Source organism: Myxine glutinosa, chromosome 11, assembly GCF_964187855.1.
Source record: "Myxine glutinosa chromosome 11, kmMyxGlut1.1, whole genome shotgun sequence".
Taxonomy (NCBI): domain Eukaryota; kingdom Metazoa; phylum Chordata; class Myxini; order Myxiniformes; family Myxinidae; genus Myxine; species Myxine glutinosa.
This window is the reverse complement of record NC_136271.1, coordinates 46,201,971-46,219,296: the sequence shown is the minus strand read 5'-3', so window position 1 is coordinate 46,219,296 and position 17,326 is coordinate 46,201,971. Positions and strand designations below refer to the sequence as shown.

Below are 17,326 nucleotides of genomic sequence, written 5' to 3'. Positions count from 1 at the left end.
TCCGAAGTGGTGATACAGTTGCACGCCCAAACCAAACTGCAGTGGTGTCAGCAGGACTCTAGGTCTGGTTGCTTGCATCATTGCTTGTCCAATTGATGCCACTTTGACGCCAGCATTCTTCCCAGCAAATAGTCCTTCCAATAGTCCTTCCATATGCCTCATGTTTTGTGTCTGACAGTTTCTGTTGCATAAGGGTAATGAGATCATTGACAGTGATCTGCTCGTCGTCATTTTCTTCAAGATATTTTGCAACATCCAAGAATGCTTCAGTCTTATCAGCTTTAGGCCTTACAAGCTTTGCTCTCTTGGAGATTTCCGTGTTTTTTTTTTTTTTTTTTTGGTATACTGAATCGAGGCTCGTGAAAGAGCTAACATTTATTTCACAAACAAATCAACCAGACAAACAAAATATACAAAAAGAGGGAGCGGAAGACAAGATTGGGGAGAGAAGGGGAAGCACACAACCACAACATTTGAGAGCAGGGAGAAGTGTGGGAGGGAGAGGGCTTGGGGGCAGGAGGCGTGGGAAGGGGGGGGGGGGGGGGAGAGGTATAAAACACAAGGGGACCGAAATTAGCGGGGGTAGAAAAGATCAAGGTTTTGGATGGGGGAGGATAAGAGATGGTGGTGAACAGCTGTTTTAAAGACCTGGAGGGTGGAGTGGGATTGAAGAGAGTGAGGGAGTTTGTTCCAGAGGTGGGAGAAAAGAGGAATGAAGGAGTGAAGGTGAGCAGAGAGTCTTGATTTTGGCAGTTTAACCAAAAGAGGGTTGCAGGCAGATCTTGTGTGACCTGTAGGAATATTTGTGGGACAGAGCCCAGAGAGCTGGGGGGGCAAGGCCAGAGAGGAGTCGGTAGAGGACGGAAAGACCACCAACCTGCCTGCGGTGAGTGAGTGAGAGGCCCTTGGAGTTAGCTTCATTGCGGGAGATTCCAATGATTCTGAATGCTTTGGTTTCAACAGCGCGAAGGCGAGCTAGGTGTGAGGCAGGAGCACCAGCCCAGAGGGGAGAGCAGTATTCCATTGAGCTGTGGATGAAAGCCTTGTATGTGGTGAGGAGCTCAGGTGTGCCAAGGAAGGACTTCGCACGACGGAGGATGCCCAGTCGGCGACTGGCTTTGGAGGCCAGATTTGAAATGTGGTTTTTCCAGGAAAGATCATGGCAGATAGTGAGACCCAAAAGCTTGAGTGACAGAACTTCTTGGAGAGGATTATTCAGAAAGTGGATGGGAGGGTTGTCCAGTCGGTCTTTTCGGAGAGACATCGTAAGAGTGTGAGATTTGTCAGGATTGAAAGACATGTTCCACTTGTTTGCCCAGTCTGTGATTTTGTCAAGGTCTGCAGAGAGTGAGGAGGCTGCAGACTGCCGATCTGAGGGATGAAGAATGGAGGGACAGAGAGTAGAGTCGTCAGCAAAGAGATAGAGAGGATTTTCAAGAGAGTCAGAGAGATCATTGATGAAGACCAGAAAAAGCACAGGGCCCAGAACACTGCCTTGGGGAACTCCAGCCTGAACAGGAAGAGGAGATGAGAGAAACCCATTCAGGGCCACACGTTGACTACGACTAGAGAGGAAGTCCACCAGCCATGCTTGGAGATTTCCATGGATACCAAAAGAGGAGAGTTTGGTGAGCAGAGAGGGGTGCCAGACTGTATCGAAGGCACGTGATATGTCAAGGGAGACTGCTCTAATTTCCTGTTTGGCATTGAGGACCTCCATCCATTGTTGAGAAAGCAGAAGCAGCATGTCCAGAATGGAGTGTCCAGGTCTGAAACCAAATTGATGATCAGAGATCAAGCCATTGGAGAAGAGGAAAGATTTCATATCTGAAGCAATGATGGATTCCATGACTTTGCTGATAATTGGGAGAAGGCTGATTGGTCTGTAGTTGCTGGGATCTGTTTTTGCACCTTTTTTGTGCAAAGCGGTGATGTTGGCAGATTTCCAAGCAGATGGAAGATGACCTTGAGCAAAAGAGAGGGTGAAGAGAACAGAGAGAGGGAGTGAAAGAGCGGAAGAACATGATTTTAGGACCCGTGGGCTGATGCCGTCAGGTCCAGTTGCAGAATCAGAGTCGAGGGTTGACAAAACTTTTCCACCTTGTCAGGAGGAAAGGACACAGAGTCCAGGAGCAGCTGGGTACGACTGGGTACGACTGGGTACGGTGGGTACAGAGAGGGATGGGTTTGGGACACAAGATTTAGAGGCAAACACAGAGTTGAGGCATTCGGCTTTTTCACGTGCGGAGTCAGCCGTGTGGCCATTTAAGGTGAGGGAGGGGATGGAGGGGGAACAAACACCAGAAACAGATTTTACCAGACGCCACCAGGATTTGGAAGAGGGAGACAGATAAGAGAGTTCGGTCCTGAGGACGGAGAGATATTGTTTCCTGGCTCTCCTGAGGGTGGACACACACTTGTTTCGGGCTTTGTGAAAGGAAATGAGATTTCCTTCCGTTGGATTTGCTTTCCAGGAGACGAAAGCAAGTTGTTTCTGGGCAATAGCCTCACCACAAGATTCCGTGTACCATGGACGGGAGGAAGGGTAAAACGTGTTCTGCTTCATGTTCATCTGCTGAGCCATGGGTATCTGCTTCTTTGTGCAGAAATTGACGCTGCAAGTCTGATGGTACACTGCATCTGCAGCGTGCAGGTCATGAACATGCAGAATTTGCACCTTTACAGTACCTGCTCATCTGCTCGTTCGCGACATGTTGCCAGGAGCGTTTCTTTGAATTCAATGGTCCTGACTTGAAGAACTTCCTGCTTCTTCCTCTTTCTTCCAAACGTTGCTGGTCTACCACAAAAAAGGCAATCAGTCTGGAAAGAGAACCTCTCCTCAGATGACCTAAGTACTTGTCTGTCGTTGCTTGTGCTTGGCTTTGACTCTTCTTGCTTGGTGTCCTTGGCTATCTGTTGTGGGTGACAGTATGTGCGGCGACAGTCTTTGTGTACCTTTTCTCCAGGCACAGTGTGAATGCTGTCTTTTCTTGCGTTGCTGGCCTGGTTGATGGCAGAACTTCCCTTTTCTCCAAGAGTTGATGCCGTTGACCCTCTCTCGTCTATAGATTTCTTGCAGATGGCACACACTTCAGATACCTCCATGGCTGAAAACAGAAACCACTATCTACAGTTAGTAAACATCAAACACTTCATATTATCACAACTGAAAGATGCCCATTGCAAAAAAAGATAACATGGAAAAATATTCGTCTTACTGCTACTGCACGCTTTCTTACTAGGAACTTAACACTACTTATTTTACAAATTTTTGTTTTACTTCAAACGAAATCTTTTCAGAAGATACACAAGAATATCCTTTTTGACTCCAATAAAGAATGAGCATGACCTCTAATCATCAAAATAAGATCAGAAGCAGATTCCCCACTGCTAAAAAAAAAACTACATAGATGCATTATGCATTATTCTTATCTTATTGTCCCAAAATGACCTTGATGGTGACCTCGTAGAGTTTCTGTGACCTTGTATCACCAAAATAAGATCAGAATTTGATTCCTCGACCCCAAAAACCCATAAAAAGTGGTATTACTCATGATTGTTTTGCTTTTGATTTTTTAAATAACAATTGTCACTAAGACGGATAGCGGCCATATTGGATTTTGCCGATTTGAGAACTTCCCCCCAGAGGATCTCTTAAGACTTTTTTGGGGTCAAAGAGGATATATTCAAGGACACAAAACAAGTGAGCGAGTTTTTGTTGCAATTAGTGTGAGGTCTTAAATACAAAATGCCTGTACTATACACTCCATGGAGCTCTGTATGAAAGGCCCTGTACACCGTAATGAGTTCTGTACTGCTCGAGAATGCGTTAGCTCTATGGAGAATACCTCAATGGGGATGAGCCCTTGATTCCAGTTTGGAGAAATTTTCCTCCCATGAAAGGTTATGGCAGATAGTGAGGTCAAGTCCAGGGACTGCACCTCTTTCAGTGGCTGTCCAAAGAAGTGGATTGGATAGTTTGATCCTTGTGGAGAGAGTGTGACAGTGTGACCTTCCGACATTGAGCGTCATGATCCAAGTGAACCAGCGGCTTATCCTAATGTTTTAAATTATTCTTCACCATTGAGAGATAGGGCCAAAAATGAGAAATAGCACAATATCTCAAAAGTTATGGATGGATTCGGACGGAACTTGGCGGAAAGGTTGGGTGTGTGACCAGGAAGAATCGATTCAATTTTGGTTTGGGTACGGATCCAGATCCGGCCCATCAGTGGACTACAAAAGGTAAACTGTTAGGCTGGTGGAGGTATGCGCTCTACCGAGGGCCGTTGTAGATGCTTATGCGACCTATGGCTGCTGGTTACATCATTTCTGAGGGTGTGGCTGTGCCATTCATGCAGTGCCCTCTGTCGGTTAAGGCAAGGATTTGTAATTTGTTTTAATGGTGCCGCTGATAACTCGCCCACTCTTCTCAAAGGACATCATGGGTTCTGTAATGTCCATCAGGACACCAGTTTAACGTCAATCCGAGGGATGGCACACACATTGATGAATTGCCCTGCATGTGAAACACCAGGATGGGTTTATAGGATTTATCTCGATTCAAACCACCCCTGGGAATATTACGACAAATGAACTGCAGTTGGAAGCTGTCCGAGGCTCGGTGACGATCCTCAAAAGAGCCCTCGGAACAAAACTTTGAGAATAAGAAAACTTCACAAACTGGTCCATAAGTCATGTCTCTTTACTGAAACGGAGGTGGATATACTTCGAGACCTGGGGGGACTCTGTTCCACCGTCTGACACCCACATATGGAGATAATAACCAACGACAGACACTGAGACACACGTGTATGTATGAAGTCGAACAGGTCTTATCATCATATGAAATCTCCAAATCTTACTCCAGCGCAATTGTTAAATGAAAGCACCTCGTCCACAGTCATCCACTGTAAGAGGTTCAATCTCTAACTTTTCAGCCTCACCATCAGCCATGACCTCCTCCGTCGCTCAAAATAATTCTTTGAAAAATCAGAGCTACTCACAGCAGACAAGGCCTTTTTCCAATGCCAATGGAGTAGTGCTCCCCCCTACTGGCTGGCACCCCCGCTTCACATCTCTTTTGGATTCCGTGGAACATAAAGTGAGCAACATCAGCATCTCCCACAAAAAGAGACCAATGCACAAGACCTATTGCTCACACTGCACACAGGTTGGTGGCCTCTCCAGTCTAGCTCCTCCAGTTCCATCAGAATCTCCTCCTGGTTAAAATCCCCAAATTCAGACTTATTGCCCACATTGACGCTACTGTTCCCATTTTGTTTTGTTCATGGAACTCACTTGCAGGGGCGGTTTAATCACACTCTTCCCTGCATCTGTTTTTCCCTGCTTATCTCTCCCAAACCCAACCTTATAGTCAGGTTCACTATGTTTTTTCGTTCAATATCATGGTAGATTAGCAAACCTATACATTTTTGGAAACGTTATTACATGGAAAATCTGAAAATCAATGTTTACATTTGCCAATTCCGACCAATTCGATTCGACCAATTCGACCAATCGACCAATTCGACCAATCGCTTCGATCGACCATTCGACCAATTCGATCGATTCGATTCGATCGACCATTCGATTTGCCAATCAATTTGACCGACCTTTATTTGTGTGGAACGGACTGTGAAAACGATGCGGACTATATTGTCGGATACGACACACAGGACAGTGATGACGAACTCTAAATGGCATATTCTGTAATCGTGTATGTTTGATGCCATTGACTGCCTGTGTATATTTTGTCATTGACTGCCTGTGTAGATGTGAAGTTACACTGACTGCGTGTGTATATATGATTTTGCTGACTGCCTGTGTATGTTTGGTGATATGAATTATTGTGACACATTTTGATGTTATTAACTGCCTGTACAAAATGATAACATGTATTTGATTATGCAACTTATCGCGAATATAAAGACAGTATTTTGCAATTCAAAACCTTTGATTCGTGTCTTACCATTCCCCATAGCACTAATTTGATACTTTCATTGGATTCCTTGTCCCTGAAAATATAGGTTTAGTATATTTTAAAAAGTTTTTAGGGTAATTAGAGGCAGAAATAGAACAAAATATGTATTTTACAGTGGCCATTTTGAAAATCCAAAATGGCCGCCATACAGGTATCTCTCCAAATGTAAACATTGATTTTTAGTTTCCTTATGCTATAACCTTTCCAAAAATGTATAGGTTTACTAATCTACCATGATTTTGAACGAAATATAATTTATTGACATAGTGAACCTGACTATTATTACGTGTCGGTTACCTTTTCCTCCCCAGATTTGCTGCTCATTTATTTTCTTGCTTGACGTGTCCACCTGTGTCCTGCTACCATTCACTTTGCGGCCTTTTTGGCATCTGTAACCTCTATCTTCCGTAAACCAGAATCTTGCACACAAAATCAAACCTGCTTGTGCAAACATGAAATTGTCAGGATAAAATAAGGCAGTTTACGGTGCAAATATTGTCCATTTTAGTTGTACATCCGTGTCTTCAGTCACGCATATGATCATTTCCAAGTTTTTATCATTCCTGTTCTCCCCAGATACACAGCTACGCACACAGCTGGAAGGTTGGCTGTCTCGATGCACACAGCAGTGCGTCGCCAAGGCCATCATAGCTCCGTAAGTATGCTCCAAGCAAAGGACACCTGTCTTGCATGAGGTTTTGAATGTTTCATGTCATTTGGCTCTCTTTCGGTGTGTTTATATTGTGCTTGAATGGCCGAGCAAGACTTGGGGAGTGTTCCTGGTCACGTTTTAAATGTTCATCAACACACTTACCACCTTTGGATAAGAAAGGTCAGATGAGCACTAGTGAAGATAGCTGATCGCGACATAAATGCTTCCTGAGTCGGCTGACTGGCCTCGTCATCTCACTCGGACTGGTTTTACTCAGTCGGTTGGAACAATACAAAGCCACCTTTGGTCTCGACAGCATGATGACACCGTGTTGGATTAGTCACGGTCCGCCCCAGATATTGAACACGTATCTAGATGAAATGCTGAGTGAAAATTACTGTTTTACCTTTATGGAAACGTAAATGCTGGTCGAAGTTAAAAACGCACACAATTAATAGTCTTTCATCAGGATCTCTCATTCGTATGTGACCGATTGCTTCCACTGGAATTCTGTCCCTTTTTGGGTGTGATCCGCAAATGGCCCACTGTCTTTTTCTTCGTTGGTATCTAGCACAAGGCTGCGGGGTAGCATCATTAGCTGTGGGCGTGGCTGTGTCGCTGATGCAATGCCCTCTGCTGGTTAGGTCAGGAATCTGGACATAGCTTCCCTAATCTTCCAGAAGGCCATCAATGGATCTAACGTCCAACGAATGCCGGCAGGCCGGACGTCCATTTAACGTCCATCCAAGGAACAGCACATCCACTGATGAACCGCCCTGTTTGAGAAACACCAGGCTGACAGATTATATCTGGGTCAGAATTCAAACCCAAGCTAGACAGCCTAGGCCCTAGAGGCAAGTACCTCCACTGTCAGCCCTTTTGCCAACATTAAGAATCCCAGACACACCTTGTATGATAGGATTACATGCCCAACTTATCTTTTCATGGGAAGCTTAACCCTGGTCCTAATGAAAAACTGCCCCCAAATACATTTACAACATCAGCCACAATATTTTGCTAATTAGCATCAATTCAACTTGAGGTGTTTCTGCCTGACATTCTAGCACGTAAGTGACACAGGTATGAGAAATTTCCACGTTTTCAAAATCTGTCATTTCCAATATTTTGCAAATGACTTGTAATATGATACGAAGTGATACCATTCAGATGGACGTTAAGCTGGGTGTCCCGTTTGCTAGCATTGTCTTATGGACCTTAAAGATCCCATAGAACAAATTACACATTCCTGCCCAAATCGCCTTCAGTCAACATCAGCCTTGGCCGACCAGTTGGTGAAAGACTTTTACCCGAATAAAAGCCCTTCTTGGCGTACCTTACAAGGTGGGAATAAATGGGGCTGGTAAGGAAATACAGTATTATTAAAGGTTTCGTGACTGCCAAGAGGTCACATGTTGTGCAAGGCTAACGTGTGGTGTGTGTGTGTGTGTGTGTGTGTGTGTGTGTGTGTGTGTGTGTGTGTGTGTGTGTGTACGTGTACCAGGCATGCAGGTTATGTATACTGTGGCTCATGTGCATCCCATGCTTACCAGCAAATTGACCCAGCAACCATGTAAGTATCAAACGGTTTACACCTTTGGTAATTTCTTTTTTTTAGAATTGAAAAATGTTGATCATTTGTTTTAATTTATAACCAATCAAATGAAGGCGATAAAGTTTAATAGTGTGCCGTCAAATCTGTTGGAGGTTTGGCTTAGACAAGTACCCAAACAAGTGGAGATACATGGACATTCACAGTACACCGCCCCATGCCAAATAAATAAAGAACATCCTCCAGTGCGTGGCACATAGAGACGGTATGGGGAGGGAGAGGTGTACAATATAATCGATCGATTCATTGCGTAATTAAAATAAATAAATTAAAATCGTAAAATAATTTCTTAATCAATGGGCTAATAACATACCTAGACCACCAGTGTCTCATCCGAAGGTTACTTTAAAAAAATCAATTAAACATATTGTTACGGATCTCTAAGTCGGCCTTTCCCCCTTAAGAAGGGGGGATTAATCCCCTTGCCCGCGACTGACCGACGTGAGTCCTGGGGGTCCCAACGCTCCTTCTGGTCGGGAGCAGCCAGGGTATTTGGTCTACAAAAAGTCCCAAGGACCTGAGTGTGCCACTCCTGACCGTGAAGCAAGGGAGGGACTCCCGCTCGAACCCCGGTTTTAGATGGTCTAGTTGCCGAGCGGTTTTTAGCAACCCGAAGTTAGAGTCATTAGCATTCACTAACCCGATTCCGAAACGTTGGCCAAATCGTGCCACAGGTATTCAATTGGGAAAAGACAAGGACGAAACGGATGTAAAGGAAAGAAGGCAGAGTAAGGAGGAACAAATATAATTTATTACTAACTAATTATGTACAAGTCAAAAGTAACCAAGGAGAAGGAGGGATACGAAAATAAAGACAGAAAGAGGGACGGACCAGAAGGACACAGTGCAATTTTTAGCTTAACTACTGCAGTCTTACTTAAACCCAGGGACGAGACAAAAGACAGACTACAAGCACACTTACACGGGGGATGATGACAGGAATGGCAGGAGGTGGATGGCTGGAGGGAGAGGAAGGTTCAGCTGGACGCTGGCTGGGGCTTGATCCCGCACGGGACGTTGGCCTGGACCTCGATGGCCACCGATGCCACCGCAAACTGGTTCCCGCGTAGCAGCGAGTCGAAGCTGCGTGGTGGAGTCAAAGCTGCGTGGTGGAGTCAAAGCTGCGTGGTGGAGTCAAAGCTGCGTGGTGGAGTCAAAGCTGCGTGGTGGAGTCAAAGCTGCGTGGTGGAGTCAAAGCTGCGTGGTGGAGTCAAAGCTGCGTGGTGGAGTCAAAGCTGCCTGGTGGAGTCAACACTGCCTGGTGGAGTCAAAGCTGCATGGTACTGCTCGCGGGGCTCTGTCACTTCCTTCCTCTGGACTCATCTGCCGCATCTCTCTCTCTCCCTCTCCCTCAAAGGCGTCCGCGCGCGCTTTTATAGCACGCCTCCAGATCAACCCGCGCCACGCCCGAGCTGGTCTCTCACCAGTCCTGATTGGCGGGTCGGGGCTCGCTGGCTCCACCTTGTGATGACGATCGGCGGCTCCTCCCCCTTCTTCTCCGATCTGACCGCATGTTCAATGGAGGTTTTGCGGCGAAAACCACAAAGCAGCAGCGGCGAATGCAGAAAACCGCACGCCGAAAACCGCCCAATGCAGTTGGCATTTGATGACAAAAGGGGAATGCGAAGGGAATCTACCTTATTTGAATTCGGTGCAATGGAGTGTCAATTAATGGAAGACAAAGCCTTAATCTAATACACATAATAAGGAGATAACTACCCCAAAAAAGGAAATCTATGATTTGCTACGTGATTGTTTTTGGAATAACTACGGGGACGACCTTTGACCTTTACACACCAAATGGAGGAAGGAGGGTGATATTTACAACAATTAAACACAATTCTCATATCCATAACACTGCACCCTCCTCCTCTTAGGCACGTCCCGGGCCTATTAAACTTTTACCTTTAGTGTGGCACGTAGGTGTAGTTCCCTCCACATTTAACCTGACCCTGAGTGTGACAGTTTTAAAACACAAATAAATATGTCCCGCTGCTGCATTTGTTTATATATATATATATTTTTTTTGTATACAAGATCGAGGCTCGTGAAAGAGCGAACATTAATCACACAGAAAGACAAACCGACACATAAAACATATAACATCGGGAGCGGTAGACAAGATGGGGAGAGAGGGGGAAGGACACAAACACAACATTTGAGAGCAGGGACCGAGAGACATGGAGACATGGAGAGATCTGAGAGAGGGCGAGGGCTTTGGGGGGGGGGGGCATGGGAAGGGGGCGGTGGGAGAGGTATAAAACATATGGACACTGCCAGGACTTCCAGGAAAGAAGTTGGAATTTCAAACAAGGTGGATCTGGGGTGAATTAGCGGGGGTAGAAAAGATCAAGATTTTGGATGGGGGAAGATAAGAGATGGTGGTGAACAGCTGTTTTAAAGACCTGGAGGGAGGAGTGGGATTGAAGGGAGTGAGGGAGTTTGTTCCAGAGGCGGGAGAAAAGAGGAATGAAAGAGTGAAGGTGAGCAGAGAGCCGAGATTTCGGCAGTTTAACCATCAGAGGGTTGCTGGCAGATCTTGTGCGACCTGTAGGAATATTTGGGGGACAGAGCACAGAGAGAGCTGGGGGTGCAAGGCCGGAGAGGAGTCGGTAGAAGACAGAAAGACCACCTACCTGCCTGCGGTGAGTGAGTGAAAGGCCCTCAGAGATAGCTTCATCACGGGAGATTCCAATAATTCTGAAAGCTTTGGTTTCAACAGCGTGAAGCCGAGCTAGGTGTGAGGCAGGAGCACCGGCCCATAGGGGAGAACAGTATTCCATTGAGCTGCGGATGAAAGCCTTGTATGTGGTGAGGAGCTCAGGTGTGCCGAGGAAGGACTTCGCACGACGGAGGATGCCCAGTCGGCGACTGGCTTTGGAGGCCAGCTTGGAAATGTGGTTTTCCCAAGAAAGATCATGGCAGATAGTGAGACCCAAAATCTTGAGCGACAGAACTTCTTGGAGAGGATTGTTGAGAAAGTAGATGGGAGGGTTGTCTAGTCGATCTTTTCGGAGAGACATAGTAAGAGTGTGAGATTTGTCAGGATTGAAAGACATGTTCCACTTGTTTGACCAGTCTGTGATTTTGTCCAGGTCTTCAGAGAGTGAGGAGGCAGCAGACTGCCGATCTGAGGGAAGAGGAATGGAGCGGCAGAGAGTGGAGTCATCAGCAAAGAGATAGAGAGGATTTTCGAGAGAGTCAGAGAGATCATTGATGAAGACCAGAAAAAGCACGGGGCCCAGAACACTGCCTTGGGGAACTCCAGCCTGAACAGGAAGAGGAGATGAGAGAAACCCATTCAGGGCCACACGTTGACGACGACTAGAGAGGAAGTCCGCCAGCCATGCGTGGAGATTTCCATGGATACCAAAGGAGGAGAGTTTGGTGAGCAGAGCGGGGTGCCAGACCGTGTCGAAGGCACGTGATATGTCGAGGGAGACAGCTCTAATTTCCTGTTTGGCATTGAGGACCTCCATCCATTGTTGAGACAGCAGAAGCAGCATGTCCAGAGTAGAGTGACCTGGTCTGAAACCAAATTGATGATCAGAGATCAAGCCATTGGAGAAGAGGAAAGATTTCATATCCGAAGCAATGATGGATTCCATGACTTTGCTGATAATTGGGAGAAGGCTGATTGGTCTGTAGTTGCTAGGATCTGTTTTTGCACCTTTTTTGTGCAAAGCGGTGATGTTGGCTGATTTCCAAGCAGATGGCAGTTGACCTTGAGCAAAAGAGAGGGTGAAGAGAACAGAGAGAGGGTGAGATAGAGCAGCAGAGCAGGATTTTAGGACCCGTGGGCTGATGCCGTCGGGTCCAGTTGCAGAATCAGAGTCGAGGGTTGACAGAAACTTTTCCACCTTGTCAGGAGGAAAGGACACGGAGTCCAGGAGCAGCAGGGTACGACTGGGTATGGTGGGTACAGAGAGGGATGGGTTTGGGACACAAGATTTAGAGGCAAACACAGAGTTGAGGCATTCAGCTTTTTCACGTGCGGAGTCAGCTGTGTAGCCGTTTGAGGTAAGGGAGGGGATGGAGGGGGAACAAACACCAGAAACGGATTTGACCAGACGCCACCAGGATTTGGAAGAGGGAGACAGATAAGAGAGTTCGGTCTTGAGAACGGAGAGATATTGTTTCCTGGCTCTCCTGAGGGTGGACACACACTTGTTTCGGCTTTGTGAAAGGAAATGAGATTTCCTTCCGTTGGATTTGCTTTCCAGGAGATGAAGGCAAGTTGTTTCTGGGCAACAGCCTCACCACAAGATTCCGTGTACCATGGACGGGAGGAAGGGTATGACAACTGAAGACGAGATGGGATAAATCTGTGCATGAGAGAGAGCAATTTACTTTGGAAGAATTCCCAGGATGAGTTGATGTCAGAGGTGGTAGAGATGGGAGACCAGTCCAGATGATTGATGGCTGCTTGAAGACCGTGCCAGTTGGCCTGAGTGAAATGCCAGACTCGTCGACGCTGAGCAGGCTCCCTGAGGATTGCACCCTATCTAACAGATTTACGCCCACAGCTAACCAAATTGCGGAATTGTCTTCAAACTAAACACTTACGGTGGGGGCGCATTATTTACAATGACGCTACTTGTATTTACAAAACGCAACCCAGGACCTGCGATTGTTCTTCTGGGGGAGGGGGGGGGGGGTGGGGGGGGGGGCAGACAGCCTGTGCTGCATCGACGCACCAGAAAGCACCAAAACGCACCAAAGCACCATCAAGCACCAATCGGTGCACAGTCACCACAGTTCAATAAAAAAAAAACCCAACAAACCCCTGGTGCCGGTCTTCCTCTTCGGCTCCCTCTGCTGGCCATTGTCGTTCTTCCAGATGTTGTCTTTCTTCTTTGCTGGCGGCCTATTTGGACATAATAAAATGACATGCACAAAACGTGTCCACTGTTCTTTTTATTTATGGCCCACAGGGCTGACTATTAGTGGTTCACCTATGTGGCATAGGTGCCATGTTACCAAGGTCCGCCAGCAAGATCTCGGGCCATCATGGCCGGTTCCAGCAGAGGGGCCATGCCCCCACCCATGGGGTCCATCAGTGGTGCTCAGCCACAGACATGTGGTCCATAAGTGGTGCATCGATGCAGACAGCTGGTTGCGGGAGTTTCGGGCACACAATGGCGGACTCCCGCACGCTCCCCTCGGTGCCCAGAGAGCACAGTCCTCGGGTGGGAGACAAGGGGGAGGGGGGGGAAAGACAGGTGAGCGAGGGGTAAGGTCACAAGGGTACACATCAACAAGGCAATGCCAGACGAGGTGCGTACGGAGAGCGAAGTGAGAAAGCTCGTCCCTACCGTATGTCACCCCCCCTGTTACCTACTCTACCCTTGCCCTTACCCCATATGTACAAAAAATCTACACATTTACAAATTCGTCGCTACCGTCACGTCTTCCCCATATTTCCCCGATACCAAATTCGTCCCCACAATCCCTCTAACCAAATTTGCCATCACCCAATTCATCATCAATCCTCATAAGGAGGGAGAGATGGAACAACAAAGCACAATGTCACACCCACGTCATGATGCGTCTCACATTTCAAACATTTGCACAAAAAATAATAAAAACCTGGCATCGTGTGGAGTTCTGTCACCTCAGGTGAGTGGATGTAGATGGTGCGAGGAGATTCTTAATCCTTACTATCTTCTAAATGACATTAACACACTTTACACTACCCGGGGTCTTTCCCTGCCAATCCATTGGCCAACTTACTCTATGCGGTTTTAAGAACCAAATTCCCATTGACCAAACTGGTGCTTCATCAATTTGCGGTCTCACTCCCCCGATTCAACTCCCTGTGCCCTTGCACAATTTCAGGACTGGGTCGTGTGGCTCTCCCAGCAGGTCTACCCACCTGCACACCTCCACCACTGCAGTTGCCTCCGAGCTTACCTGCTCCTTACCCTAACCTATCTACCTGGGGAAGGCCCTCTGGCGCTCTCCCCACTCGGTGCCCTCTCTGGCACTGGGCTACCCGGGTCCGTCCTCCGGATCCTCGGGCCCCATCCACAACTCTAACGGCTCCCAGAGCCCACCTGCGGCCTCACCTGGCCGACATCCTCACAGTGGTGGAGTGCCCATTCAACTACACATACTAACAGGCCACACGCCCAGCCATTTCCACGTCACTAATGCACCCATCCAAACACCATTCTTCCACCCGCACCACAGATGCCAATATCCAACCACTATTTACCTACTCCCTCTACCTAACTCTTAAACTACCCTCCCCGGGTATTCGTGATAGGGGTCCACTCTTCCCCCATTCACACCTTCGCACCATCCACTCCACTCCACAGTTTCCATCATACTCACTCCACCCCATCCATTCCATACTCCATATATTCCACACTACCATTCTCCATACACCTGTAGTTGCACACCTGTGCAATCACTCCTACTGGTGCTTCCTGCACCCTCCTTCCTCCCTGGACCATTTGGTCAACACAACACTCAATCACCAATTACTCACCCATACACTGCTCAATACACTTTCGATCCTCAAACACTCGGCATCATCTGATCTAACTACTCCCCTCTGAAACCCGCGCTTCCCCGTCGCCCCTTTAAACTATTGCGCTCCCTCGTCATTATAATCCAACTATCCTCTCCAAGTCCCCACTACCTGTCCAATGTCACTACCTAACCTTACCGTTACCTATGGTCATCTTCTCTAGATCCCTATCATTTTATCCTAACCCTCCCGGGCTAGTTTTCACTGCCATAAACCCCATAAAACTATTGCTCCTTTGCCCCCGCTGTGAGAGATGGCAGAGTTGCCATCCCACCACATCGGGTATCTCTCATTATAAATTTTGCACATCAAATTTCAGGCAATCAAATTTTTTTTCCAATCACAAATTCCCTATCCTCAATTTCGGGTCCAAAACACTATCATCACAGTCCACTATATCCGAGCCTCGGTGCGTCATGACATCATTAAACTCGGCTTCGCAAAGCCGAGCAATGAATTCGGGTGGTTTGGTCGCCTGTAGGTTGAGTCCGTCCGGCATTCGGTTCAGGGGGGGGGGGGGGGGGGGGGGTTTGGTCGGGCCAAGATTCCACGCACCATCTCGGCGCGGAACCTTACGGTCCCCGGCCCGATCGGAACCGCGTCCCCGCCACCAGGGGGCACCGTTCCGCTTCCTCCTAATCGCCCTTGAACCGGACCGGTCGCCTTGCCCAGCTAGGCCCGGACTCGACCGTGCTGGGCGGAGCCAGGCCCAAATTGGCAACGACGCTTCCAAGAGAAGCGACGCGGCACCGGCCCGCGCCGGGCCTCGCATCCAACAAAGCGCACCGCGCCCCGAGTGCTCGCATCGGCTATCCGTCGCCCTAAACGCTGCCCCGGTCAACGTCGACGCCTTACTCGCATGCCCACACGCACACGCGACCCTTTTGACACTCACAAAACCCGGCGTCTCCAGTGCATCCCACACACTCCGTCCATTCCACCACCGCACTCCCTGTTACACACCACACCTCTCGCGCACACTCGCCGTTCGCACACTTCCTTAACACACCTCGCGCACCGTCTTGCACACTCTCCCTCGGTACGTACTCCGTACCACTCACCATGGGCGTGCACTCTTGCATCCGCTCACTAACGCGCTCCGATGTGCCCTGCCGCACACGCGCCACAACCAACTCAGGTGTGCTTCCTCGCACACTCTCGCCGTTCATCCCAAACGTGCATCCTCGCACCCGCTCCTCCACCAACTCACTCTCACCCTCGCACGTACACTCCGACGTGCATTCCCACTCACACTCGGTTTCACACTCGTGCTTCGTAACACGCTCATCCCCCGATGCATACTTTTTTTCCACAAGCGCGCCATTTCCACTCACAGGGGACCCTTCACCAACGCCCGGATGCTTCCTCGATCCCAAGCGCGCGAAAATTCTTTTGTCGCCAAACATCCTCCTGCAAAATCTCCCCACACAACATACAGCCCGTCTCACCTTCGGGGTTCTTCTTTCTCCCTGCACCAACACCTGCAAATCTTTACAAGGATTTTTAAGCACAGCATCGTGATGTGAGCACGGACTTTGTACAGTTTCCATTCCTTCCTCCGATTCCTGGGCTACCTCCGTCGTCGTCTTCAATTTTAACTATACCCATTATTTCTTTTTCTTTATTCACCACGACGACCGCTGGCTTTAATAAAATTCCCTCTTCTACCTCAGCGGTCGCCGGCTGCCCCATACCCCGGGTCGCGATTTCTACCCCGGTCCAGTTACATGTGCTTTTCTCCACTTCGCCCAACCAGTGCTCCTCGAGTCGCGTTACCTCCTCGTGCACCCGTGGGACCTGCTCGCCCAACCTGCGGTCTCTGTCCCTTTCCACCCGCTTTGCCTCATACCTGGCCTCATCCCTCGCCAGTCCCTCATTTACTTCTTTGGCCTGGGCAGTTATGTCCTTCAATTTGTCCCCTTTTATTCTATTACAACACCCTTCAATTAGATTTCCCAATTTTTCGGTCAATTCACACCTGCTCCCCCTTAACCTATTCCTTAATTCTTTCATTTCCCTGCGTCTTTTTTCATTGTCGCACTTCGACTCCACCATATATTCGCTGAACCGTACCATGAACTGCTGCATGTCAAAGCCCGCTGGCACAGCGGGCTCGGCTACCCCGCTCTCGTGTGAGGTGCCATTTTGTGCGCCAGAACCCTCGTGCGCGAGGGCGCCATCTTGTGTACCTGAAGCCCCCTCAACCACATCCTCATTTCTCTCCTCCTCCATTTCTCCCACATACATTTCCCTGGGGTCCTGGGTCGACTCTACCCCCTCGAACTCCCCAAACGGCATTCGATCACCTTGACCATCCATGGCACGATTTTTAAATTTAGGATATTAAAAATAAAATCTCGGGCCACTCGAAATTTTGAGCGCGCTATTCGCGCTTCAGGTCCGAATCCGACACTCCTGACACCATTTGTTACGGATCTCTACGTCGGCCTTTCCCCCTAAAGAAGGGGGTATTAATCCCCTTGTCCGCGACTGACCGACGTGAGTCCTGGGGGTCCCAACGCTCCTTCCGGTCGGGAGCAGCCAGGG

The 17,326-nt window shown here is 48.3% G+C and overlaps 1 protein-coding gene across 2 annotated transcripts in view; it reads left to right on the top strand.

The window, feature by feature from the left end:
* The window catches only part of LOC137436636 (protein MEMO1), a 62,583-nt gene that overhangs the window by 19,270 nt on the left and 25,987 nt on the right, over positions 1-17,326 (top strand). For both annotated transcript variants that reach the window (XM_068130602.2, XM_068130601.2), the window contains exons 2-3: positions 6,560-6,638; positions 8,137-8,205. In XM_068130602.2, coding sequence (XP_067986703.1) covers positions 6,560-6,638; positions 8,137-8,205 — 148 coding nt within the window. The remainder of the gene's footprint in view (positions 1-6,559; positions 6,639-8,136; positions 8,206-17,326) is intronic.